The sequence below is a fragment of the Symphodus melops genome (genome assembly GCF_947650265.1).
Source record: "Symphodus melops genome assembly, chromosome: 9".
Classification (NCBI taxonomy): Eukaryota; Metazoa; Chordata; class Actinopteri; order Labriformes; family Labridae; genus Symphodus; species Symphodus melops.
The window spans coordinates 14,397,035-14,421,323 of record NC_136699.1 but is presented as its reverse complement, the minus strand read 5'-3'; the positions used below and the strand labels follow the sequence as shown (position 1 = coordinate 14,421,323).

Genomic DNA, 24,289 nt, shown 5'->3' with positions numbered 1-24,289 from the left:
CGTGTGTTTGCGTACGGTTTATATCTGAATGGATAAAGAATCACTCTTCCTGTAACTTACTTGACATTAAGTCCTTTAGATCAAAATATAGATTTCAAGATATGCTGTTCTTCAACAACTATAAAAATATAAAAGAAAAATGTGCCTATCCAATAACAATCAATGCTCTGAAGGTGTGGCAGCGGTCACTCTGCCGCCTGGAGACGACTAAATATTTACTTCAAAATGAACCCCCTTCAATATTCTGAATATTTATCAGGAATGCTATAGATCCAGTGTTTCTGAGGCTCCTGGGTAGGAATATCCAAACTGTAGCTAATAAAAGGTCATATAGCAGTCACTGGATTGGTTCTGAAAGCCCTTCTGTTAAACGATAGTGTTAAGTCATATCTAAGCAGGTTCCCTCCGAATACCTCACTCGTATTTTACATGCAAAAACAAGTCCGTCGTTCAAAGCCTGGCGACCTTATCTGAATGATCAGATAAGGCCCTTTTGACACTTTACCTAAGGTCACATGTTCTTTAAGTGTAAATAAATATTCTTTAAACAAGCAACAGGGTTTGAATATGCAGGACAGAGACAGTGAGAATCAGAAGCTGAAAATGTCACCGAAAAAAAAACATTTTATTGCATTCAAAACCACACACTCCATGAGTCTCTCCAAACAAAGACATTCATGAACACCTTGAAGCATACAGTCTCATTTATCTCTTCAGAAAAATACCACCACCGGTGCTGCAAAGCTTTTTAGGAAAAACAGGCGTGTGGGGGGTGGGATCTATGTAAAAGACCATGACAATGGTGCCTTAGTGCAATTATCTGGAGCGTGATGAGAAGCCATGCTGTCGTTTACTGCGAGATGAAAACTTCACATTAAACTTGATGTAACAAAAGTGCACACACTAAGAAGCAACAATATAAACGTACACTTATACTCATCTGGTCTTTGAGGTTATTTGTGGCAGTCTGTTTATAAGTAAACTAACACACTCTTGGGTTTATATTACACAATATTCTTTGATTCAGAATGCAAAGTCAATACTTGATATACTCTTTGAAACATAGTGCATCATCAGCTGGATCTGATTTCACAAAATCAGAAGCTTGGTACAAAACTATGTAAAATACTTGTTTATCAAAGGTAAACAATGCAGCCTTAAGGACATGGAATGAAATGAGAAGTCTTCTGTCCATACGTCTGATCAGTAACGGGAGCAGTGAAGGTGGAAGTCAGATGGCTTGTTGCTGTGTGGTCTGTACGTGGAGAGAGCGTCCTCTAAAGCCTCTCAAAGCCGATGGAGCACAGGAGGAAGACGGCATAGAGAAGAATGAGACAGAGTCCCAGCCTGCGGTCTAACCTCCAACAGTTCAGATGGACACACAGGACCTGAGGAGGGATGGACAGACGGACAAAGAGAAACAGATTAAAGAGAGATTTTCATTTCCTGTTACTGTGCCAGAAACACGATCAACCTCTCTGAGTCAGAAGGCTCTCAGGCTTCCACGTGAAAAAAATGAAATCGTTGACAGAAACAGGCAGGTGAATGGATTTCCCCATGTCACATAAACGTATAAGATCGATTTACTTTCAACAAAGACGGTCAGAGGTGTTGGGAGAATGTAAATCTACTCACAGTGAGTGTGACAGAGGCTAACAGCAGAATCACTGAATACACCAGGCCTTTGCTGTTAATTGTCACCTGTAAAGCAGAGATAACCTTTGATTAAAAATGTTTTAATGGACACAGACTAAATATCTGCCTCTGACAAAGCAAGACATAATTAAACCCAATAAAATGATTGGTACATGGTCTAGAAGAAATGCCATGAAAGATGATACGAATAACATTTTTTCTTTTTCACTTCGCACACCAACATCAACAGTGTTAAAGTTTTCCTCACAACCTTTTCTCATTAAAATGTATGAGTGAGAAGTTCCAGATCCCTCATGTGAACCTATGATTAGGATACAAACACAACTGGAACGCTGCAACGTGGTTGCGACCATGCTACAAGCAAACTATGTAACAGTGTCAGGCAAAGAAACCAGCTGCTGTTACCACTGATCCATAGCTGACTATGAGAGTCCTCAGCGCCCAGGGGAAGCCCAGGCCAAGCAGCACATCAAAAATATTACTGCCAATGGAGTTAGACACGGCCATGTCGCCCATTCCTGAAACATCAGAAAAACACACATACATTGAAAACAGAATTCATTGGGGTACAAGTAGTGGGCATGATATTAGCCATCAACAGAAGACTGTTTGCATTGTGTTCACAAAGACGCACAGCGCCACATGACTTTCTCAGTTTTTACTGTAAAAAAAACTTTGCAGAGAGATTTCACATCTTTTTTTTTACTGTTTCAGTTGCTTTTCTCTGAAACTACAATTCTAATTTCTGTGATTATCAAAAATCCAAATATACTGAAACTGAAACTACTACAGACTATCCAACTACAGTATAAAAAGAAGCAAAGACTGTTTGTTGTGTGTATTTACGATACTGCCTCACTGTAGTGAAGGATAAACACAATTACACATTGTAAGAATAATTTGATAACTCGTTTGTATTTTCCACAGGAGTTGATTTTAAATGAAGGCTCTAGAGGACGTCAAAACAATCGAGAATCTGCAAAACTTTTTGTGATCCAGAGCTCGCTGAGGGGCTTCATCTACAGATGGAGACCGACTTAGAGGCTTCAGAAAAAGGCTGTTTTTCTGCATACAGGCCTATCTCAGATAGATTTGATGGGATTTGTCATGTTACTGCTTCTTTTATCAGAACAAATAATAGGGGAAAAAAGAACATGTCAAAAATAGTGTAAAACCTGCAAAAAAAAAAATCTTAAAAATGAACTTCACGAGCTCACCTCCCTTCTAAAATAAACTGAAGTTAATGAACCTTAGTTAAGAAATGATTTTGTCAGACTAACCAAGAAAGGTCAAGAAACAGCATCCTAAAATGTTGGTCTGAATGGTTCTGATGAACGTGCACATGCTGAGCTTAAACACACATCTATTACCACAGACAAACAAACACAGACAAGGATCCACCTTGTCGGGCAACAATGAGGCTGGCCATACAGTCAGGAACGCTGGTGCCAGCTGCCAAAAAAGTGATGCCCATTAAGACTTCAGGAATCCCAAGTGTGTAGCTGATAATGGTCACCTAAACAGACACACAGAGGAAAGAGCCTGTGTTTAAATATGTGAGAGAGTGTGCATCGGTGTGCTGGTCTACGAGTGTGCGTTTCCTACCATCCAGACCATGAGGTAGGAGAAGACGGCTATCCAGAGCGTGGAGGACAGGAAGGTGAGCAGGTACCAGCGCTCCCACTGCGGCTGGTTACAGTCAGGGATGGAGCAGTGAAGCAGGACGCTTACAGGCCATGAGAGCAGCCACTTCACACGCACACACCAACCATCTGAGGAAATAAACCATCCACAGAAGTTCCCCAGCAGGGATCGTTACAGGTTAATCTGAACGTCTAAGTGATTTATGCAGCCTCAGAGTACTATCACTTTGATTCGATTGTGTTTGAGTTGCTGCTCAATTGAGAAGCAGTGAAATGAAATGAAACACAACTTCACCTGGAATAAAGCAGTCCAAGATGATGACATTATTTGATCATTTGCACCTATGCAAATTGTAAAATCAATGGCATCAAATTGCTACCATCTGCACATGGAAAATTAAGAATTTAATTCTGAAAATAACTTTTTTTCCTAATTACCTTATCAGTCATAATCTCTCTGAAGTAAAGTCTCTTAATAAGTCTGATTCACTTTGGTCCTATTACATCAAGTAGGCAACAATTCAGTTTTTGGTTTTTCAATACAAAATGAGTTTTATGCAGTTGGCAGAAAGCAGCATCGACAGCTTGTTTGACTTAAATGAACTTTGATGAATTCTAACATGCATCTCTTTCCACCCAGTAGCTGTAGCATTTTATATTCTGTAATTACCACACTAACCTGGCAGGACGAAAGGTTTAAAAGGAGCGTTTTCATCAGCCCCTTCTTCCTGCTCTTCCTCCTCCTCCTCGTCCTCCTCATCCTTAGGCTGTGCTCCCTCATCGTTCTCTGCCACTGCCTCTTTACCCCTCTCCCTCTCTCCTTCCGGCAGCTGCTTGTCTCTGTCAGCCACAGTCCCGTTAGCACCCACACCTTCATCACATGAAGCTCCCCCCTCCTCTGAGCCTTCCCGGGCTCTAATAAGCCTCTGCCTCTGAGGGAGAGGAGTCAGGAAAAATTAAAGAAGGAAACACAGTAAGATGAGAAACATTGCAGCAGCTGCAAGCTGATGCAAATGACATCATCTGACTGTAGCGACAATATGAGTAGCTGCAAGAGGAGCGATCAGGCAGCAAGTCACATACAGCAGAGGGAAACACTGAGCAGGGGCGGGGTACAGAGCAGCATTGGCAGTCACACTTGAATCTGGATTTGGAAATAGCAAGCAAAAATGTAGGAGAGCAGAGACAGCGAGGAAGGAGATTTTGGAGATTTGAGTGCTTTGTTTCTTTTGTGTCAGATATGATAATATGTAGGAAAACAGCAGTTCGAGTCTGTTTCTTCATTATTTTACCAGATGGCATCTTGATATAACTTTGATTACCTGATAGTAATATTAATGTTGATGATAAACCTTTATCAAGTTAAACAAATAAGAATCAGAACTACCAATGTAATAAACATGAAAAGTCAAAGCTTAACAGCAGCCTGTGGAGATCTGAACAATCGAATAACAATCGACTTGATGTCTAGCTTAAGAAACAGTTACAATAATACCATTGATGTGACCCACTATGAGCACATACACTAGACATTGTACAAAATGCCATCCGAAAGGCAGGTAATGCAGTCAGTCGGAACCTGTGTTTTGGGATTGATTGCACAATTAAAGGTGAAAGCAGTAGCTTTTTCCTAAAAAAAGAAAAAGAAAAAAAAGAAATACAGATGTAGATACTGAATAAGTAATACAGCTCAATCATCATTTATGTAGTGATGACTGTGTCTGCGGAGACCCCGTCCTCTGCTTGTTGTTGTTTTAGTTGATCGGGATGTTTCTGGGTGGGAGTGAATGTGTTTCCACTTGTCATTGACAGCGCACAGGCATGTTTGGGAGTGGATACAATTAAGTGATTGGATGTCATTCAAATAGGCAAAGAAGAATGAGACATAATTATAGTGAAGCAAATGAAACTGGTTCCAAAAAGAGGAACCCTTGGGTTAGCTTACATCTGCAGAAAAACAGAGTTGGCATGCGTTCTCTCGAACAGGCAGGTGCCAAACCTTGACAGTTAGCTTGTGCTGGCTTGCTAAATTATCAGCTTTTCCATCACAACAAATGTAATACTCCCAGGTAGCTTGTGTTGTATGCACAAGCAGTGAGCGTACGCCCTCACCCTGCAGCAGGTGTGCACTGCTGAGATGGCTCAGGAGGAGGGGCCTGTTTTAAATGATGGGGTGGTTTGGATTCTTGTCAGATTCTCAGATGACTACTTCCTGATCAGCGTTACCATACAACAAAAGCACCAAAGCTGGAGAAATAATATTGACTTGTATCTTCTGATCTTGTAAGGGTTAGTTACATAAAGGGGAAGCAGGCCGGCACAAGCGCAGGCATGTTGATTTCACCAAAACCAAAATACCCACCAACCACGGCGATTAAACCAGGGGAACTTGAAGTTTTATGAACAGTGTTAGCTGCATGCAGTGTACCTCGTTGATAATCATGCGTCCTGCCATGCGCAGGCGGGTGAAGGGGGGGAAATGCGGGGTGATGAGAAGGCGGAGGCTTGCCTCTGAGAAGGAGAGCTGGTGGGGGTTCCTGTTAAGCAGCTCATCCACCATCATCACCCCTGAATCCTGGCCGGCCACCACACTGGAATCTGGGGAGAGTGCGAGCAGACGAATGGTGTTAGCAGAAGAAACATATGGAGAGGAGAGGATGATTATGGAAGAAAAAGAGGACAGAGTGATGGAGAGAATGATAAAATCCTGTACATCAAAGCGGTCTACTTCTATTTCAGTGTTCACAAGGGAACAGAAGTGGGTTTGAAAGGCAGCCCAAACTGTGTCAGTAGGTCTGCTGACAGCAGCTCAGGGACTGAGGAAACATAGGGATGTTTTGGATGAACACATGCACACGTACAAACTCGAGCTCTTGCACCTGGCTTCAGCGGCACCATGTCGTTGTCACAGTCTCCGATGTTTCCGACAGCCGTGGTCCTTCGCAGGCTGCTCAGACACGGCTGCCCTGCTCTGCTGCAGTGTGTCTCCACCAGGCTGTGCAGAGAGGAGTTGAACCTGCACAAGAGGCAGCGAGACAAGAAAAGATAAGTAGGAGAAAGGGGATTCAAAAAACAAGAGAAAAAATACAAAGACAGAGACTCACTTCATGATGATTATGTAGATTCCATACATTGAAATCAGGATAATAGTCTCCCACCTGAAAGATCCCCAGAAACACCGAGATAGATTCATTGCTACCCACTCTACACTGATCTGCTAAACACACAATAAAAGTGTTACTCCAGTCTTACCACATGACTTTTTCATCAAAGATTACCTGCAGATAGAATAAAAATATAATTCAAGCGTGGCAACAAGGCGACATGAAACATTTCTGATGCTCAAATTACAGCCAATACGTTAAAATCATTATCTTAATAAAGAAAGTGTGTATCAGGATCTGTATTTATATCAAATGTATGTCCATGAAACTGCAGCACAGATGAGCATGAAAGGTGACAACTCCTAAAGCTTCACAAAAGACTTCTGACAAGTCGATCTTTGACCTTTGAATTTTTCCCAGTTATTATCTCAAGGACTGATTGAATGTGTTTTAATTCGTTAAAAATATCTAATGACTGACAATAAATATAAAAGCATATACATCTTTTCGGCTGTATAAACAGTTGAAAATCAAAGTTTGTTTTGACTGGAGAATTTCTCACCAGAATAAGCACCAGTATGGACAGGATGTAGAAAACAGCATCACGAAACAAAGGCCACCAGCTGAGAATAATGGGCTGGAGAGAAAACACACACACACACACACACACACACACACACACACACACACACACAATTGTATTAGTTTAATCAAAGAAGCGGTGTAAGATGTAATCATATGATCTTTTTGTTTTGGTGTGGCCATCGTGTGTTTACCTGTCCAGAGAAGATGCCGCAGATGCCGATAATGACCAGAATGTTAAAGACAGCTGACCCCACGATAGTTCCCACTCCCACATCTCCCTTTGTAATAAACACCCCTAAATAAAAAGATCATCACCAAGATGTATTAAATGTGACCCCCTACAAGAAAAAAGAGCTTTATTTCTCCTTGTCAGTAATATTATTCTCTGTCAACACTTGTAGTATCTTCTGTTGATAACCAGTGGAGACAAGACAAGAGAAGATAAACCTTTATTTATCCCCATTGGGGAAAATCAGTTGTTACAGCAGCTAAAAAAAAGAAGAGTAGAGTCTGCAAAATACACTCACAGTGTGAAGCATGTTGTGATTGTGATGATACAGTCAGATGAAACATGTGAGTCATGTGCCGGGGAGCCTGCTGAACAGTCTGACTGCTTCTTACAGAGCGGAGGTCTCAAGATGTGCTGATATCTTTTATCTTAAGCTTCCAAAATGTTCTGCATAGTTACTCCTGAGGTCCTTATGGTGACATGTCAGTTTACGTCTGTCTGGTCTGCACATTGTGTAAACGACAAACACTTATCAACACCAGTGATTTTTCCAACTCTATCCAGCTTTATGTAAACCTAAACTATTTTTTTTTTTTTAAAACATCTGAGAACATCTTTGCCAGAGAAGTAATGAGTAGGTGAGCTGGCAAAGATTTCAAAAAACGGTTAGACACTCTTTTCTGTCCCTTTTTAAAACATGTATTACAGCATAAAATTGGCCATTCAGGGCTTCTGTCTACACACACGTGACTCTTTGTCAAAACAAAGTGAAGATACATTACATCGAGGGCAATCAATTGGCTTTGCTCTTCAGGATGTGTATTTGATTAGATGAGTGGCACACTTACCAATCAAAGATGTGAAGAGCTCAGGGGCGGAGCTACCAGCCGCCATGAATGTTGCCCCAGCAACATCCTGACTGAGCTGAAGGTTCTAGAGGACAGACGAGTGTAAAACAGATTGCAGTTCAAGGCAGGTGATGTTATGTTTTCTAGTAATCAACCAATCAAAAAGAAGGAAACTGATCTTACTAACACGCTTAAGTATGAGAAGCTTGACATAACCAAGGGCTTTCGTTATTTTCTAAATTATATTTAAAACACATACATTATGAGCCACACTCGTAGTTTTCTTTATTGTGATGAACACAGGCACTGCTGCACTATTTACTTTGGATGATGTCTCCTAAAAAACTACAGCTTCAAATCCTTTTAAGATGTTTTTTTAAAGATCTTCAGTTCCATTAAGATTAACTGGAAGCTGAGGGCCAATGGCAGAGAAGACAGAGGGTATATTAAGAGACAAACTCATGTATAATTGGCGTATGTCCTTTTCTAAGTAAAGACGGTTAGAAAAAACATATTTCTAAGGTTTAGCGTCTACAAAATAAAAAGGACAATCGTAAGTTTAAAGCAACTTGAAGTTTCCCAGAAAACTTTCTCCACACATGATACTTTGAACACATCTTTAGGTCATACCTCTGATACTTTTTCCAGCGATGGTACAAAGTAAACGTCACACACAATGGCCAGTGCAAGAAACATGTAGATAGCCTGTGAAAAACGAGAGTCACTTTTTTTGTCTATGAGTTAAAATGCAACAAAATGAATTTCGAACAGGCAGAAAAACAGGCAGAGCTGAGACTCACACAGAGAACATGAAGGAGCACTGCCCCGTGTCTCCTCTGCTCTAGAGTAAAGATGTCATCAGGAAAGTCACCGATAGCTGGAGAAAAGAACGGCAGAGAGCAATCTTATGATGTGCACATGGAGGGAAATCCTTGAACAAGAGCCTCAACCACCTTATTTGCTTTAAACTTGAGTTTTTTCTGTCACTTTCTTCAGAATTCCCAAAGTGTGACCTCATGCCAGCTCCATCAAGAGGTTTCTTATTGACATTCTTATTCCGCTCTCTTTCTCTGAAGTCAACTCTCAGAGGTATTTCATTTGGCCGAATTAGACATTCAATCAGTCACACTCTTTCCAACTACAAGAAAGTGTTTTGCTTGAGTTCACTGTTTTGCAATTAGGCTTAAACAAATGCCACATTGCACTGCATCACAAAAAAAGCTTTCATTAAGAGGCTGTGCAAAACAGTCATCTGGCTTGCTGCCTTCCTAACTAAGTTTAGTTGGGAGTCAGGATATATGAAACCTCCGCTTAAGAGAAGGGCAGAAGTGTGACAAAAGTGGGAAAAATGCTGCACAGAGGCGCCATTGTGCAGTTTGAGACATCACGTGTAGTGATGGTGTGATATTTTTGACAACCTGTCACATGGTTTTGTTTGCACACTCGTCAAACCGTAACAACATTTAATGATAATTAATCAATTTATTAAGTGGCAGAAAATATGGCGTTTCAGAGTTAAATGTAAGCCTCACCAATGCAGTGCTTTCTCAATATGTAAAACATTCTCTATGTAACTGACCAGAAAATCTCTTCATCTCACATCAGACCACAAGATGCTTTCAATGTTTCTCTCTTAATCAGCCAGAGAGATCCAAGCACACAGGCGAAGAGAGGCCACTAATCAGGAGGTCATTACAACAAGACAGACGCTTTGAACAGCTTTACGTGCAGACGACAATCCCTCTACTAATTTAGCATAGTTTCCTAGCAACCGGGTCCCCTCAAAGGCCCAGCTGTGTTTAAAGACCAAGATGTGCAGAGTTTAAAGAAATGAAAGATGAGGGTTGATTGACGCACGAAGGAGATAGACTCAGTTTTAACAGATCACTCAGAAGATGTAACCAAACTCTCTCTCACACGCGCGCGCGCGCGCGCACACACACACACACACACAAACACGTTGTGAAAATCATGGTGACTAGACCTCCACCCAAGCCTTGATGGTGAAAAAACTAATCCTGAAATCAAATTACTTCACTTTTTCTTTTTAAGTGACGCATGTTTGCAAATTAGTTCAGACCCCCCCCCATCCTCCTTTTTCTTTTTTTTCTCTAGCACTTGTCACACAGTCACATAGTGGTTAAAATGTCTCACCAGATGTAGAAATAGTGTCAGTATGGTTGGCCTCTTTGTCCTGGCTGAGCTCTCTTTTCAACAAGGAGATGTCATCCTCCAATGAGGGTCCATGTGCATCTACAAATGGGGTTGACAATAAGATCGGATGATAAAGTACGACATCATTTACCATAGGCTGTATTTTTTTTAAGACAGAATTATTCTGTTTATTATTAATTATCATCAGTTACAATCTTAAAGAATGTAGCCTACGGTTATTGATCAAGACTAAATTGACTTTTAAGTTTATTATTATTTTTGCATTATCTAACATAAATAAAATGTCATTAGTATGGTTGAATGTGACTAAAGCGAAGATGAATTAATGGATCGTTTCTCGTGAATCACCTGTGTCATTATTGAAGTGGAGGAGCCAGGCAGTAGCAAACAGAGCGACTCCGCAGACGCAGAACCGCGCGAGGAGGCGCGTCTGCCTCGGTCTCCTCGGCGCCTTCATCCCTCCAGACACCCAAACATGTCGCTGACGCCCGCTTTCAATTCTAGCCACGACAGCCTCAGCACACAGACTGAATAGCGCTGGGCTGTGGATCCTTTCTCCTTATTGATCGTTTTTCAGGTGCTTTAGGGCTCCACGCACGATGCGCTGTGTTCAGTCGATCCGGCCTGTCTTCAGCATCTCAGCTGCAACAACGGAGTATCCGCGAGCACACACACACACCAGTCACACAAGAAAACGTCATAAAAACATATCTTAGGACATATTCACATCAGTCTAGCCCTTAATCTGATCCACTCTTTATTAGCCTCCGTCAGGGAGGTGCTTTCGTTGATTCACAGATAAGACCACCAGAGAGCGCCTTCAGCTGGGTGGGGCGACTGGAGAGACATGGCATCACGGGAAGACATGGAGTCTAATACTGCTGATTATAATAATAATAAACATAGACTTTTCTGTTATTTATAGATTCTTTTAGGCGTGCATATATCCCAACCAAAATGATCATATTGGTAAGTTTTGGCTCTTTATGGCTTTTGGACTGTTTATCCCCTCGGACAATCACATATTTATATGGGGAGGTAGTGACGAAAAATTACAATACAGGACTCTTTCGAGGCCCTTTCATTGGAATGAGTACAATTCAAATCCTCATAAATCATATATATATATATGTGTGTGTGTGTGTGTGTGTGTGTATATATATATATATATATATATATATATATATATATATATATATATATATTTTAAAGTGTGTATACATAGATGAATCTCAAAAAAGGAGAGAACTGTCATTGATTGATTTTGAGCAATGAAAGTCAGATGAGTTGTCTGAAGAGTTAGTGAATTATGATGTATCTTCAGAGAACAGGTCAACATTTGATCTTATTATGATGAATACTTTAATCTGCTAAATTAGACTTTTACCAATACGATCCTTGGCATTTTATTTCGAGGCATGCTCACAAAAAAAGTACAGCAACAAAACCCCTGATGAAGAGAAAAAGCTAAATCATTTAAATTTCCCTGCTCATAAGCCAAATGAGAAATCTTCAAAACTAATCCCTCTGCCTCATCAGCTACTGAGTAGATGTTACAATAACACAGTTACAAAAAATAAATGTCGTTCACATGTTTATGAGAAGGAGGTTGAGATCAAATTGGAGGCAAGGCTCCGTAATGCACACTCCAGTAGGGCTGCAAACTCAGACGAGCACCACTCCACAAGGTGTTGATGGAAAAAAAGTTTCCTGCGCGGCCTCCTGAAGCCGCAAAGACCAAAAAAGTGAGCATGAAGACACAGAGCAGGAACAGTCCTGCTGTCTGACGTGATATCCCCAGAGCACCTGTATAGCTTTGACAACAGACAGAGGGGCAAAAATGAACAGGGTAAAAAGGTCAAACAATGCTCAATTCAAGGAGGGTAAAAGCTTGTGGTGGTCTGATCTTTCACAAATCCAATTTTAAATGGGTCAGAGAGGTTGCCTGATGTCTGTCTGAGGTACCTTTTGCTCTGAATGTCTGCTGTGAGATTTGGAGGCAGCAGCTGCTCCTCAGCCTCAGCTTCCTCCTGCAGGAACAGCCCAACACATCACTAATGTTACAATACGTACATCTCCAGTCATGCAGCAATGCAATTTAAAAAAAACTTCATTTGTCCCCAGGGGGGAATTCAAACAAGTACAAGCTCTTTAACTAACATTGACACTAGTCCTTCAATACATTCTCCCTCATAGATGAAAATGTTCTTCATTGAGATTCAACTGCACCATCAGGTTTGAGGCTGAAATGTCTAGTGCTTTTGAATGAACCAAATGATATTACAGCTGACTCAACACCTCTAATAAACACTCTCAACACAACAACAACTTGATCAGCTTCCGAAAAGCAGACAGACAGGAGGCTCGTATTCGACTGCATCGGTTTGAACCCTGTGTTCTGACTCGACTTACAGCTGTGAGATCTGTGGGCTCTGCGATCACGCTTTGCTCTCCCTCTGAGGAGCCCAGCAGCTTCACTTCATCTGCGAAGGACAGAGGGGGATTTAGCCGTTCTTCTTTTTCTCTCGCCGCGTCATTCAGACCAGAGCTGGTTACAACAACAACAACAACAACAAAAAAAGAAGTCACACAGTAGAGTGCAGTCACAAACAGATGTCACAGGGAAGGTCATCATGTTCATATTAAATAAGAGTCTGTCAGAGTTTACAATGAGGCGTCATAAAGTCTATCCTCCAACTGCGTCCTCAGCTCCTGATTAGTCAGCTGCAGATCCTGAAACAGAAAATCAAAGACAGCAGCGCATAACATTTAAGATTTGATCTGTCACATGGAAATAGCTGAGTGATTACTGCGCATGTAAACAGGAACAATGAAGGGATCCGCGGCTGGAGCTAAGTCCCTTCTTATTAATCAGATATAGTCGAGTAATGCTGAGCAGATATCTGATTAAGGAATGCTCGCAGGTATGGACGTCCCAATCCTGGGTTTTTTTCACCCAAACCAGTCTAAAAAGAATTATCTAGTATTTATCAAGACTGAGTCCTAATTATATTCTTACTGTATGTCTGTTCCTTTTGAGCAGATTACATTGAGTATTTCTCGCGCTGACTTGTTTGTTGAAGAAGCTGAAAAAAAAAAAAAATGGCCCCTGAAATTCTAGACACACACAGGATTTTTTCCCTGTTGCAATGGTCTAATAATTCAATCCCAAATAAAGGTTTTTTATTAGTTTGAGCAATTTATACGAGGAATAAGACGACGAAAACAAGCTGCTGTCATTTCAACACGTTGTCTTTCTTCATCGAAATAGCCAAAGATGAGCTCACCTTGATGATGTCAGAACATTCTTCTACCAATTCTTCGGAGTGCTTCAACTGCACGTCTCTCTATCACACACACACACACACACACACACACACACACACACACACACACACACACACACACACACACACACACACACACACACACACACACACACACACACACACACACACACACACACACACACACACACACACACACATACATACACACACACACACACACACACACACAGTATGAAAACATGAGCTGCTACTGTAATGAAACATACACAGACTGTCAAGTTGGACTGAAAGAGAACGATCATATTGGAGAGCTTCTGGTCACTGCTTGTTATTACCTGATGGATCATCTCTTCCCTTTGCAGAAGGCCTAACTGAGCATCTTCCAATCCATACTTTAGACACACAGATCACAACAAATGTTGATTTAAAATTGACTTCGACAAACAAGTCTCGGTTAAACTAAGAACAACAACAAAAAAATCACTGAACATTTTTCCAGCTGAACTTGTGGAGTTACCTCGAGGCTTTTAATGGCATCCTTGAGCTTGCTTAGGTTCACCTTGTCCTTCTCCCGATTCTGTTCGAGGCTCTTGAGCTAAAAAGAGGTCAGGATGACATTTTAACTTCACCTTTGAAATGATTGTATTGTGTGTTTTAAAGTTATGTGAAAAGTAACTGGCATAGCACCTGTATGGTTAGTTTCTTATTTTGGTCCTTCAGTGTGACAGATTCCTTCTCCTGCGTACAAAAAAACCCAACACGCATCACAGTGATCAAGTTAATGACAAACATCTGTTTAATGAACTGTTTATCTACCATATATTAATATAAACATGATCTGATAATATACAATATCTTATGTTTAGATGGAGGTGAACTGAGTGATTTTACACAGACTGTGAATTCACAGATTTTAAGAACTCACCAAAAGGTTGTAGAGTTTCAAAAAACTGCTGACAATATTCATTAAATAGAAGCATTTTGAAGCAAAATAACATGAATTAACCGTCAAGTAAACCAGATCTCCGTCGGATTTGATGCTGAATTGCTGATATCAAGGTTTTTTTCCTTTGGATACACAACAAATGTAACACAAAGCCAGTTTGCTGTTACTGGGGAGAAATATTAACATTGAAGGTAACATCATATCAACATTGTTTAATATTGTGTTCGGGCTCAATATATTCCCAATAATTAACAGTTATTACCCACCAAAGCCTGAAACTTGTTTTCAATGCATCTCTTTGTATTGAAGTCGTCATCTAAGAGGGACCTGCAAGGCTCTGCTTCAACATGCTGTGCTGTGTTGATGATCTTCTCAAGGCTGAAGGAAGAAACTCACATTTACACTGGTTCTACACCACATTGTTAATGCTCTACTTTAATTTCCCTCGGGGTCAATAAAGTATCTATCTATCTATCTATCTATCTATCTATCTATCTATCTATCTATCTATCTATCTAGTTCAGGTTAGAAAGCCAGAGCGAACAATATATGAGATGTAGATGTGGTTATCACATTCTGATTTCCAAGAGGACTCTGCCTTTACACAGGATAGCAGTGGAGAGTATGAAGTTATCCATCATTCAATTTTCCCGAGAGTGTTTAGCTCAAACCGCTGGAATGTATAATAACTCATCATTACAGCTCACACCAGAGCAGACAGGTATCAAGCATTAAAGAGATTACATTAAATCTAAAACTGGCCATTATGGTTATTTACATGGAATGCAAAGAAACATGTAAAGAAGAAAATGTTACATTCATAAATTATTTGATGAAAGTAACAACACCTAATGCTACTTGTGACAAAGGCTCAAATAGATCAAGCAGAATAATGGACGATTAATCCACTTGCAATTACTAAAATGATCAGTTTGGTGGTGGTGGTGGTAGTAGTAGTGGTTCAGTTTGACAGTGAGACATTTCAGGAGATTAATCATATGATATAACTATAAAATATGTGACTTACGCTTTCACTTGTTGATGCAGGGCAGTGTTTTCTGAGCGCAGCACTGCCATGTCATCGTCTGCAACATCCAGCCAGTGTCTCATACTAACATTTAGTTCTCTCAGCTGGCTCTGACTGTAATCCAACTCCGCTATTTTCTCAAGCATCTCCCTCTGGACCCTGAGTACACACACACACACACACACACACACACACGCACACACACACGCACGCACACACAGATTAAACAATTTGTAATGCTTTTATATGAAGAATTTCAAACAACCTGTGTAAAATCCATTGGTTGGTCTGAAAACATAGCTCACATCTTTTCCAGCTGTAAATCCATACTGCTGACCTGCTCCTGCATGGTGCTGGAGGTTAACAAAAGGTTGAATGTACATAAAATCATCCATCAAACGTATTGTACTATTATAACATATGCTTATTCCTATATATTTACATGTAGAAACACCTTATTACTTATAGAAATATGACCACTCTGTTAGCATTTTAATCAAAGCTAAAACCAATTTTTAAAGTGTCTAAATATTCATTTTCATGCAGTTTACACTAAGATTGTCCAACTTTATTAAATGGCATGTTAGGTTCCAAACACATTACACTTCATTAACATAATTAAGTTTACGAAGCATTTATAGTAAATGTAACTTACAGAACTCTCAACCTTGTTTAGTTAGCATGTTGATTAGCTAGCTAGGAAGCTAACCTGAAGTTCCAACAAAAATGTGTTTAAGTTAACAAACTACAAACAGATTATGTTTTATACAATCGTAGAAAAAAAATGTATTACCACTGATGAGGTCCAAATTGTTGGTTAATTAAAGAAGCTCAAGTTTGACTCTGGCTGTCAAACCGGGTTACCATGGAGACACAGTCATGGTTAGCTTAACCCGCTAACAGGACATCAAACAGGAAAACCTCTGGTAATATTATGTTCATGAACAAGATTGTTAAAGACGCTTATTTTAAAATCTGAACGGTCTATTAACTAAAAAATAACATAGCCTATGCAAGTGAAATTATAAATCATTGTCAACAATCAAACATTTTTTTATTTAATTTTCAAAATACTTCATTAGCCCAATTTATCAAATAATTTTCAGATAGCAAAGCCAAACCTCAAATGGTGTGATTCTGTCAAAGCACGAAAGAAACACAAAAACAGAAATATACATTGTGCAAAAAAAAAAAGTCATGCATGTAAATATATATTCACCACATTTTTAAGGCCAGCAAACAGCAGAAGAGAGAAAAATAGACTTTGATATGAGGTAACTTAAAGACTTCTGTTATTTATAGCGCTGCAGAGTACATTAGCTGTGTCAAAAATCCATGTATGAAGTGTACATCAGAAAACTGACACAATAAGTAACACAGGTGACAAAGGTTTGTAAAACAGCTAAATGAACTGCTAAGAAAGCACACAATAAGAACAATTTCTTAAGTATTGTATAAAACAGTACATTTTCTGTATTTACACTGTCAAAGAGGATACTTTAAAGTTATGTATACAGTATTTACAGTGGCTGACTGAGGCCAGGTTGATTTGGTTCGTAGTAGTCCCTTGCTGTGTAAATGATAAACAACATAGCGTGAACTACAAGGAAATTAAAGGGAAGTCTTTGGGTAGATTCAACATTGTGTACCCTGTAAACTGCAACTCTAGAAAGCAAAACTCAACTTCGACTGTGTATTTTTGGCTCTCCTGTAGTTTTTAAGACATCACTTTGAACCTCTTCGAGAAGTATGACATTGACAGCACAAGCACATAATGACACTTGTAGGTTAGGCACAACTGCAGATACGAGGCTAATCACGGTGTATTTTATATATATTCAGGAATAATGCAACTATTATCTTCAAATTGACAGAAAATAAACTGCATGAGAAAGGCTCAATTAAGTTGTCAGTGTCACCAATTCAAGAAGAATAAATAACCTTAAGTCAGATAATGTATTTGTTGATGAGTGAAAAGGATTTAAAATGATTAACTTTTTATAATCAATACAATACATTCTCAATTCAGTGCAGTTTGCAAACTTTTTCAGTGCTAAGTATTCCAGAAGAACATGTGAGGTCAGCCAATCACAGTACACCCTCAATGTAGTCTGAGCACAGCTAAATTGTACCTGTTCACATCTTATATCACCACACCATTCTTACAACCCAAGCGACCTCTTTTGGAGCTGAGGTGATGTTCCCTGCTGCTGCTTCCAAAACATGAACCATCACCAACGTAGAGTTACATGGCCTGTACATGACCAGGTTTTCAGCTGTTACCGGGTGGGGTCCAGGGAACCAGTGACCTGGAAGTTTATCCCATCTCCAGGTAGAGGTGACTGGATGAGTGGGCAGAGCCAGCAGATGTACCAGCGAAGGCCCAGAGAGTGGCTCAGGTTGCCAGGGAGTCCCAGGCTGTAGGGTCTACGATTGGAATACCACTCCCTGGTGGTCTGTCCCCGAAACATGAGGAAGACATGGAAGAAGAAAAAGGCAGAGACCAGCAGGAAGCCCACCACACAGGTGTCAGCGATGAAGGCGAAGGCAAATGCTCGTGCCGAGACCTGGCCTTGAGACAGACAGAACAGAAGCACTGGTTTAATCACTGCCAGCGATATGCCTGACAATTAATGAGGCACAAACCATCTCCTACCTGAAACAAGCATAATCCAGGGTATGAGCAGCAGCAGGACGCTGTGCAAAGTCACACCCTCCTTCAATATGACAATGAAGACCTCTGCATTCATCAAGGTGGCATACAGGAGCCCAGACCACATAAATAAGAGGCAGCTCAGAAAGTAGCGGTAATTACGGAAACCCACACAGCGGCCAAAAAAGACGCAGTGGTGATCTCGCCGCAGCACACAAACATTGCAGTCATAGCAGTGGGAGCAGCGAGGGGGAGTGTGAGTCTCGCACGTGTAACAGTACCTGTGTCAGAAAAAGAGAGAAAATTATTATTATTCAGGGTCCAAATTGTTCCTAAACAACGTTTCACAGATGAAACTGGCTATCAAAAAGCATGTTTTATAGACCTCACTGAAAAAGGTAGATTTAGAGGACATCCAGTAAAGTTTCTTAACTTAACACACCAGAAAACTGTCACACTGACTTGGCGTTTAAAGGTGCACTTTGTAGATTTGGTAGTGAAATCTGAAAGTTGGAGATGTGAAACAATTCTATGCTATATCTTCCTAAGTAAATTCACAAATTTTATTCAAAGGGGAAAATGGGTCCCTAAACACTATTTAGAACTAAAAAGCTCCACCTCCAAATCCAAACTCAAAACCCACCTGTTAAAACTGGCTTACTCACTCTAACTGGTCACTGCACACTCCACTGTCTTTTGTATTTTATGTCAATGTTTGGTTTTAATATTCGGGGTTATTTTATGATTTTAGGTGACCTTGGGTGGTTTGAAAGGTGCCATCAAACAAATAAAATGTATTATTACTCTCTACCACAACTGCTGTACATAGCACACTTCCACACATAGTTCACTGTCTGATCAGCTGTATAAAGAAGGCTGAAAAGAGATTTAGTACATTTGATGGAAAACTTTAATACCTGTATTATATCACTTTTGGAGGCTGAAATTGACCAAATTATAGCAATTTTGTTTATCAGTTGGCCTAAACTTCTCTGCCCCTACATATGAAGTACTAAATTAAAGAACAATATGGTCTAAAATATAACTGTATGTTTCAGTATAATCATTTGTGTGGCTTCACCTTAAAGTGCACACAGCTAGAACAAAAAAAACCCAACAACAACAACAAGCGTATGGGTCAAAAAGAAGTACAGTTTGCAGCGTACTAAATTTAAATAGATAAACAGACATCAGATATCTTATCACACAGTATGAGATAGCAGGTCTAAAGCAGGGTGTCAAATATAAATAGTGCATTGTATGAGACGTGAGCCATGGCAGGGTATAAACAAAAATATAACTATTTTTACAGTAAGAGATGTAGTGTTAGCAGTATATAAAATATAAAAGTATAAATATCACAGTATGAAAAGTAATTTTAGCAGTGTATAAAATATAAAAGTATAAATATCACAGTATGAAATGTCATTTTTGCAGTATATAAAATATAGAATATAAATATTTGCACAGTAATATAAATATTTGCACAGTATCCTTCTTACCTCCATCCCTGTCCCAAGCCTCCTCCCTCCAGGAACACCCCTCTGATGCTGGGACTGGTTCTGAGGAAGAGCATGGCGTTCCAGCAGATGTTAACCAGCATGAAGTACTGGGCCAGCAGGTGGACGGCTTTCCACCAGGTGGACCAGTCCGTCTTCTTCTGGTCTGCCTCCAACGGAGCCTCGACCATCACCAGGTAGCTCACCTCCCCGGTGATGGAGAAGACCAGGACGGTGTTGAGGACTACAGGGAGGTGGTGACACAGCCTCTCCACCCGGCAGAAAGCTTTACTCGCTAAACTCGTCATGCTCCTGTCCGCTCACCTGAAGACAGCTCAAAGGGCGACGAGCTCACTGGAAGGACTGGTTTGACAGACGCACCTTGGCTACCTTTTTTTTGTTTTTTTTACTTTTTAGCCCAAATCCCACACACGTTAGTTTATTATACCTGATTAAAAACTTCACAAGACATGACGCGTACCCAATATGTCTTCATTTGTAAAAGTAAAAAGTTGCTTCATTTGCTCTGAACCTCCCTGACTAAGATACTACACGGAATCAAGCTCCTGTCAGTGGGTGTTACATGAAAATACATCCGTGATGCAACAACATACTTTGGTTCCTCATGTAACACGTCCCAAAAAGGATATGCCTTAAAACTATACAGTCTATGCTTAAAAACAGAGTAGGTTTAATTTATTTTGGACTGGAATGTTTATTGCTCTTTATCTTTTTATCTGCACATATCTGTGCTTATTTGTCTCTTTTTAACAGCAGATTTTTTCCAGATCAAGTTTTAAGGCCGCTTGCTCCGCAGCAAAACAATGTTTTTCATGTTGATCTCTAACTATATAAATTGACAAAAAATACTATTTAAGAAGAATATGTAATATCTAAATGATTGCCATTTTTAATGCAAAGTCTAATGCAGAAGACAAGAGGTATCCACTTCTGGCTCGAGCCCTACTGCCTGCATCAGTTTAACTGCTGAATTTGCAATATTTCATTAACCAATAAGCATTGTTGAAATAAATAAATGTATAGCCTTAAAAAATATGTCTCTACTGTTTTGCCACATTAAAATGCCCATGTGTGGATGGCAGCATGCCTCTTGTCCCTCCCCCTAAAAACACAGACCTTAATCCCTGATAATCTCTCCATCCACTGAAAACCTGCTGTCATGGCTGCACAGAAGGAGAATTTACTGTCTCTTGGAAATCTGACGGGCACTGAAAGAAACACTTTCACAAAACAAAGAGCGCACAATCTAAAAAAGAGGTAAGGCATTTAAATGGTGCCACAGGGTCAGGTTGTGATATCTCAGTTTTTGTACTTTTTTCAGCAATAGATCTGGATGTTGAATGGGATTTGTAAACTAAAGATAAGAAAATCGCTCTTGTTCATTCCCTGAAAAAAAGAAAAAAAAATCAACGTAAGCTACACAGTAATGTCAGATGGAAAGTTTTTGCACTGATATACTGCCCCTTACATTCTCAACAGACCTGTGCTGTTGCAGGCTGACTTTTCAACCGCTCAGAGTCATCAAAATCTGTAAGTGCATAGATACAAGATAGCAAGATCTTTGTATTGTGCTTCTTTGAGTCTAAATCTTTTAAATCTGTCTACATGTATATGTTGTGCAGCATTGCGATGCAGCTACAGCATCGGTGGCAGGAGCTGAAGGAGAGAGAGCTGAAAGCTAAACACCACAACAGGCAGCTGCTGCAGCAATTTGAAGAAGCCCAGGATGCACTGAGAGAGATGCTGACCCTCACTGCGAACATGAAAACTATTCGGGTGCGCAGACACACACACACACACACAAAAACGCTCACATACAGACGAATGAAGTGTCTTACGAAAGCAAGCCATTATGTTGGTTACTGTATAACAAACTGTACTTCATTCCTGCCTCCACAAAACTGAGCTTTTCTTTTTTACCTTTTACTCCCTCCAGAAAGAGTATGAGCGATACCTGAAGGAAAACTCTCCCCACTGGCAGCAGCAACTCAAGAAACAAACACAAATGGCTCAGAAGAAGGTAGAAAAATAATTATTATAGTATATCAGCTGTTTCTAACTCTCAATGCCAATGTGTAGAAGATTTACATCGTTTCTGTTGATCAACAAGTTGTGAGGAAAGGACGCCTCCATTCACATGTACGAGGATTCCTGTTGACTTCTTGACTCTGTGTATGTTTATCTTTAATAGAGGAAGGAGGAGTATTTGAGATCATGTCTTAAAAACACAGAAGCAACGACAAAGTCCTCATCTGATCAACCTTTACCTTCACAAGGTTTGTCCTCCTTCCTCACAGACTTCAAAAACATTCATACTCAAGTTCGAATAATGTTATGTTTATTTCTGAATTTTGAATAAATTAAGTCTTTTTGTCACCAAGAAACTTTCATTTACACAGATCTTTGATTGCAGGCCTTTATGCAAAGACTCAAAACATTGCTCCGCCTCAAAGTCACAAAAACAACAACTTGGGCTTCAACCAGGATGGCTCCCCTCACCTCCCCTTCATGCCATCTTCCTGGCTGACTCACCCTCATTACCAGACGGCTAGGTTTCCCATCACAGCACCATATCAACCTCAGCCTTCCCCTCATAACCCACCCATCTACTCACATCTCCACCCATTCCCTCTCCCACACCTTGCCTCCACATCGGGTCATTGTTCCCCTGGCTGGGGGCCCCTGCAGCCGGACTATCCCTGGTCCTTGACTGCGGGTGCAGCTGGACTCCCCTCAGACTCGGAGGTCCGGTTGGATCAGCGCCACACAGAGGAGCTTCCTATAGAGAGGGAGGACGCATGGCTTGTGGAGGAAAATGCTGACACAAGCAGATCATCAAGCTCTCGTGGGGGAGGAGGTGGTGGAAGCAGGGGGAGTCATTTCTCCCAGGAGCTGGATGTCAAACCAGGTGAGGATAAGAACATTTCAGTGTGTTTTTTACGATTACTCTCGACTATGAAGTTGTACTTCCCCTTGACTCTGGGATGATTTTGGCCTTTGTTCACACTGTGTTTCAAGTTCGCCTGTCAAGCAGCCATGCAGAGAGCAGTGAAAGCAGCGGAGTGTCTGATCAGGTGAGTAGAGAGAACAGGAGAGGGAAGAAAATTGAAAAGACAGGAAGATCACAGAGCTCCTCCTCGGAAAGAGAAGCACTCAGATCTCAGGGGTAAGAAATATTCTGGATGGATAACTTTATGTTAGTTCACTCAAAATGCTACCATATCTTATTCTGTATCTTTTTCTCTTCATTCGTCATCCAGTGCATCTTGGAGTTCCAATGCAATCATCTCTGCTGCAGCCAGAGCACCACAAAGCTCAGAAAGTGACGCTTCATTGGAGAAAGACGGCAACAGAAGGAGCAGGAGAAGTCGGGGACAGGCTGTTAAATCACAAGGAGCTGAGGAGGAGGTGAAAGAAGGGAGCAGCAGGAGAAAGAGAGGTGACTCAAGGAGCCCCAAAGAAGAACATCAATCCGCAGGAGAAGAGGTGGAGAGTCATAATGAGGAATCTAGGAGTGAAAAAGCAGATACTCCTGAGTCTGGATCCCATAAGGAGGAGGAATCTTCAAGTGTTTGTGTAAAGACTGAAAAGGGAAGTTTAAAAGGAGCAGATAAGGAGGAGAGCGAGAGCTCTGAACACAGCAGTGTAGAAGAAAATGTTGAGCCGAGGAAAGATCGAGGAGATGCAGAAGACGATGTGGAAAAAGAGCACGGTAAGACAGATGAAGAGCAAGAGGAGATGGATGAGGATGAGGCAGATGAGTCTTCTCATATAAAGAATACAACCGAGGAAGATGATGAGACAGGAGCAGAGGATGAGAAGGAGGAGCAGGATGCCGAGGAAGAGGGCGGGCGTGGGACACGGGGTTCTGCATCTTCTCAAGGTGAGGACGTGGATGAGAGTGAAAGAGGAGAGGGCAAAATGGACGAGGGTGGGGAGTCAGAGGACGGGGGAGAAAGTGAGGAGGAGAAAGATCAAAGAAGTGAGAGGGCAGGAGAACCAGAGGAAGAAGGAGATTCAGACGACAGTATCATCGCACCTCAGGACAACAGGTAAAATGTTAAAATAATAAACGATCTCTTTTGCTCATGAGAGCACCTGAACTTAATGTAATCTTGTTTTTCAGAATTAATAAAAAGATCTACATGATTCCTGAGGCAGTTGAAGATGAGGAAGAGGATGATGAGGGGAGTGTAACACAATCGCCTGATGAAGATTCAAATAGTTTCAGCGATGAGGATATCGAGCATCTACTCGCGCCTCAAGAACAATCACAGAAAAAACAGTGAGTTCATTCTTCTTCCTCTTGCTTATAAAACTTACGCCTGAAATACATTGTTTCCTTTTTTTTTTTTTTTCTTCAGAGAAAAGGAGAAGAGCTCTGATGAGAAACTCAAAGGTACCGTACAGTCATCACAATCACTCCGTGTTTCGAAAATAGAAAAAAATGATTTCGAAGAGGTTGATTCTCACGCCGTTTCACTTCTGCTCCAGGGAACAGTGACGAGGTGGAGACTTTCCACGTGGAGCGGTGCAAATCACCGAAGACGGATCATCAAAGTGACTCTGATGAGTTCGACCACTTCTACGACTGAATGTGATGGACTGACAAA

At 40.7% G+C, this 24,289-nt stretch overlaps 4 protein-coding genes across 10 annotated transcripts in view; 1 reads left to right on the top strand and 3 right to left on the bottom strand.

The window, feature by feature from the left end:
- The window catches only part of LOC306828978 (uncharacterized protein), a 35,797-nt gene extending 19,397 nt beyond the window's left edge, over positions 1-16,400 (bottom strand). Inside the window, exons 1-12 of one of the 2 annotated variants that reach the window (XM_079351732.1) lie at positions 16,297-16,400; positions 15,809-15,856; positions 15,504-15,662; positions 14,743-14,854; positions 14,218-14,268; positions 14,048-14,125; positions 13,866-13,922; positions 13,528-13,587; positions 12,909-12,973; positions 12,653-12,788; positions 12,206-12,270; positions 11,631-12,054 (exon numbers count right to left, since the gene is read on the bottom strand). In XM_079351732.1, the coding sequence (XP_079207858.1) occupies positions 11,856-12,054; positions 12,206-12,270; positions 12,653-12,788; positions 12,909-12,973; positions 13,528-13,587; positions 13,866-13,922; positions 14,048-14,125; positions 14,218-14,268; positions 14,743-14,854; positions 15,504-15,662; positions 15,809-15,852 (1,026 nt within the window). In that variant the 5' untranslated portion in view covers positions 15,853-15,856; positions 16,297-16,400 and the 3' untranslated portion in view covers positions 11,631-11,855. Of the gene's footprint in view, positions 1-11,630; positions 12,055-12,205; positions 12,271-12,652; positions 12,789-12,908; positions 12,974-13,527; positions 13,588-13,865; positions 13,923-14,047; positions 14,126-14,217; positions 14,269-14,742; positions 14,855-15,503; positions 15,663-15,808; positions 15,857-16,296 lie in introns of those variants that run through there. The other variant, XM_079351733.1, reaches the window with a different exon arrangement.
- slc24a6a (solute carrier family 24 member 6a) lies at positions 588-11,362 on the bottom strand. 5 transcript variants are annotated; one of them, XM_079352677.1, is made up of 17 exons: positions 10,589-11,362; positions 10,220-10,318; positions 8,866-8,942; positions 8,696-8,770; positions 8,066-8,150; positions 7,180-7,283; positions 6,966-7,040; positions 6,552-6,577; positions 6,404-6,457; positions 6,161-6,315; positions 5,728-5,897; positions 3,979-4,231; positions 3,262-3,428; positions 3,058-3,172; positions 2,062-2,174; positions 1,636-1,701; positions 588-1,388 (listed from the first exon to the last, which is right to left on the bottom strand). In XM_079352677.1, the coding sequence occupies exons 1-17, from the start codon at positions 10,695-10,697 to the stop codon at positions 1,278-1,280; spliced, it is 1,854 nt and encodes a 617-aa protein (XP_079208803.1). In that variant the 5' UTR covers positions 10,698-11,362; the 3' UTR covers positions 588-1,277. The 5 variants fall into 5 exon arrangements, with proteins under 5 accessions (XP_079208803.1, XP_079208805.1, XP_079208804.1 ...); XM_079352679.1 differs by having other exon boundaries at positions 5,809-5,897; XM_079352678.1 differs by having other exon boundaries at positions 6,179-6,315.
- Positions 16,401-16,535: 135 nt separating the features above from the next.
- zdhhc24 (zDHHC palmitoyltransferase 24) lies at positions 16,536-20,302 on the bottom strand. 2 transcript variants are annotated; one of them, XM_079351735.1, is made up of 4 exons: positions 20,104-20,302; positions 19,659-20,018; positions 18,160-18,437; positions 16,798-18,075 (listed from the first exon to the last, which is right to left on the bottom strand). In XM_079351735.1, the coding sequence occupies exons 2-4, from the start codon at positions 19,961-19,963 to the stop codon at positions 17,783-17,785; spliced, it is 876 nt and encodes a 291-aa protein (XP_079207861.1). In that variant the 5' UTR covers positions 19,964-20,018; positions 20,104-20,302; the 3' UTR covers positions 16,798-17,782. The 2 variants fall into 2 exon arrangements, with proteins under 2 accessions (XP_079207860.1, XP_079207861.1); XM_079351734.1 differs by having other exon boundaries at positions 16,536-18,075; positions 19,659-20,301.
- An 816-nt stretch (positions 20,303-21,118) lies between these two features.
- LOC306829443 (uncharacterized protein) lies at positions 21,119-24,271 on the top strand (the record flags this gene model as incomplete). Its single annotated transcript, XM_079352485.1, has 10 exons — positions 21,119-21,206; positions 21,299-21,452; positions 21,613-21,696; positions 21,868-21,952; positions 22,090-22,584; positions 22,695-22,842; positions 22,937-23,728; positions 23,803-23,961; positions 24,041-24,075; positions 24,171-24,271. The coding sequence occupies exons 2-10, from the start codon at positions 21,306-21,308 to the stop codon at positions 24,269-24,271; spliced, it is 2,046 nt and encodes a 681-aa protein (XP_079208611.1). The 5' UTR covers positions 21,119-21,206; positions 21,299-21,305.
- Between the last annotated feature and the right edge of the window lie 18 nt (positions 24,272-24,289).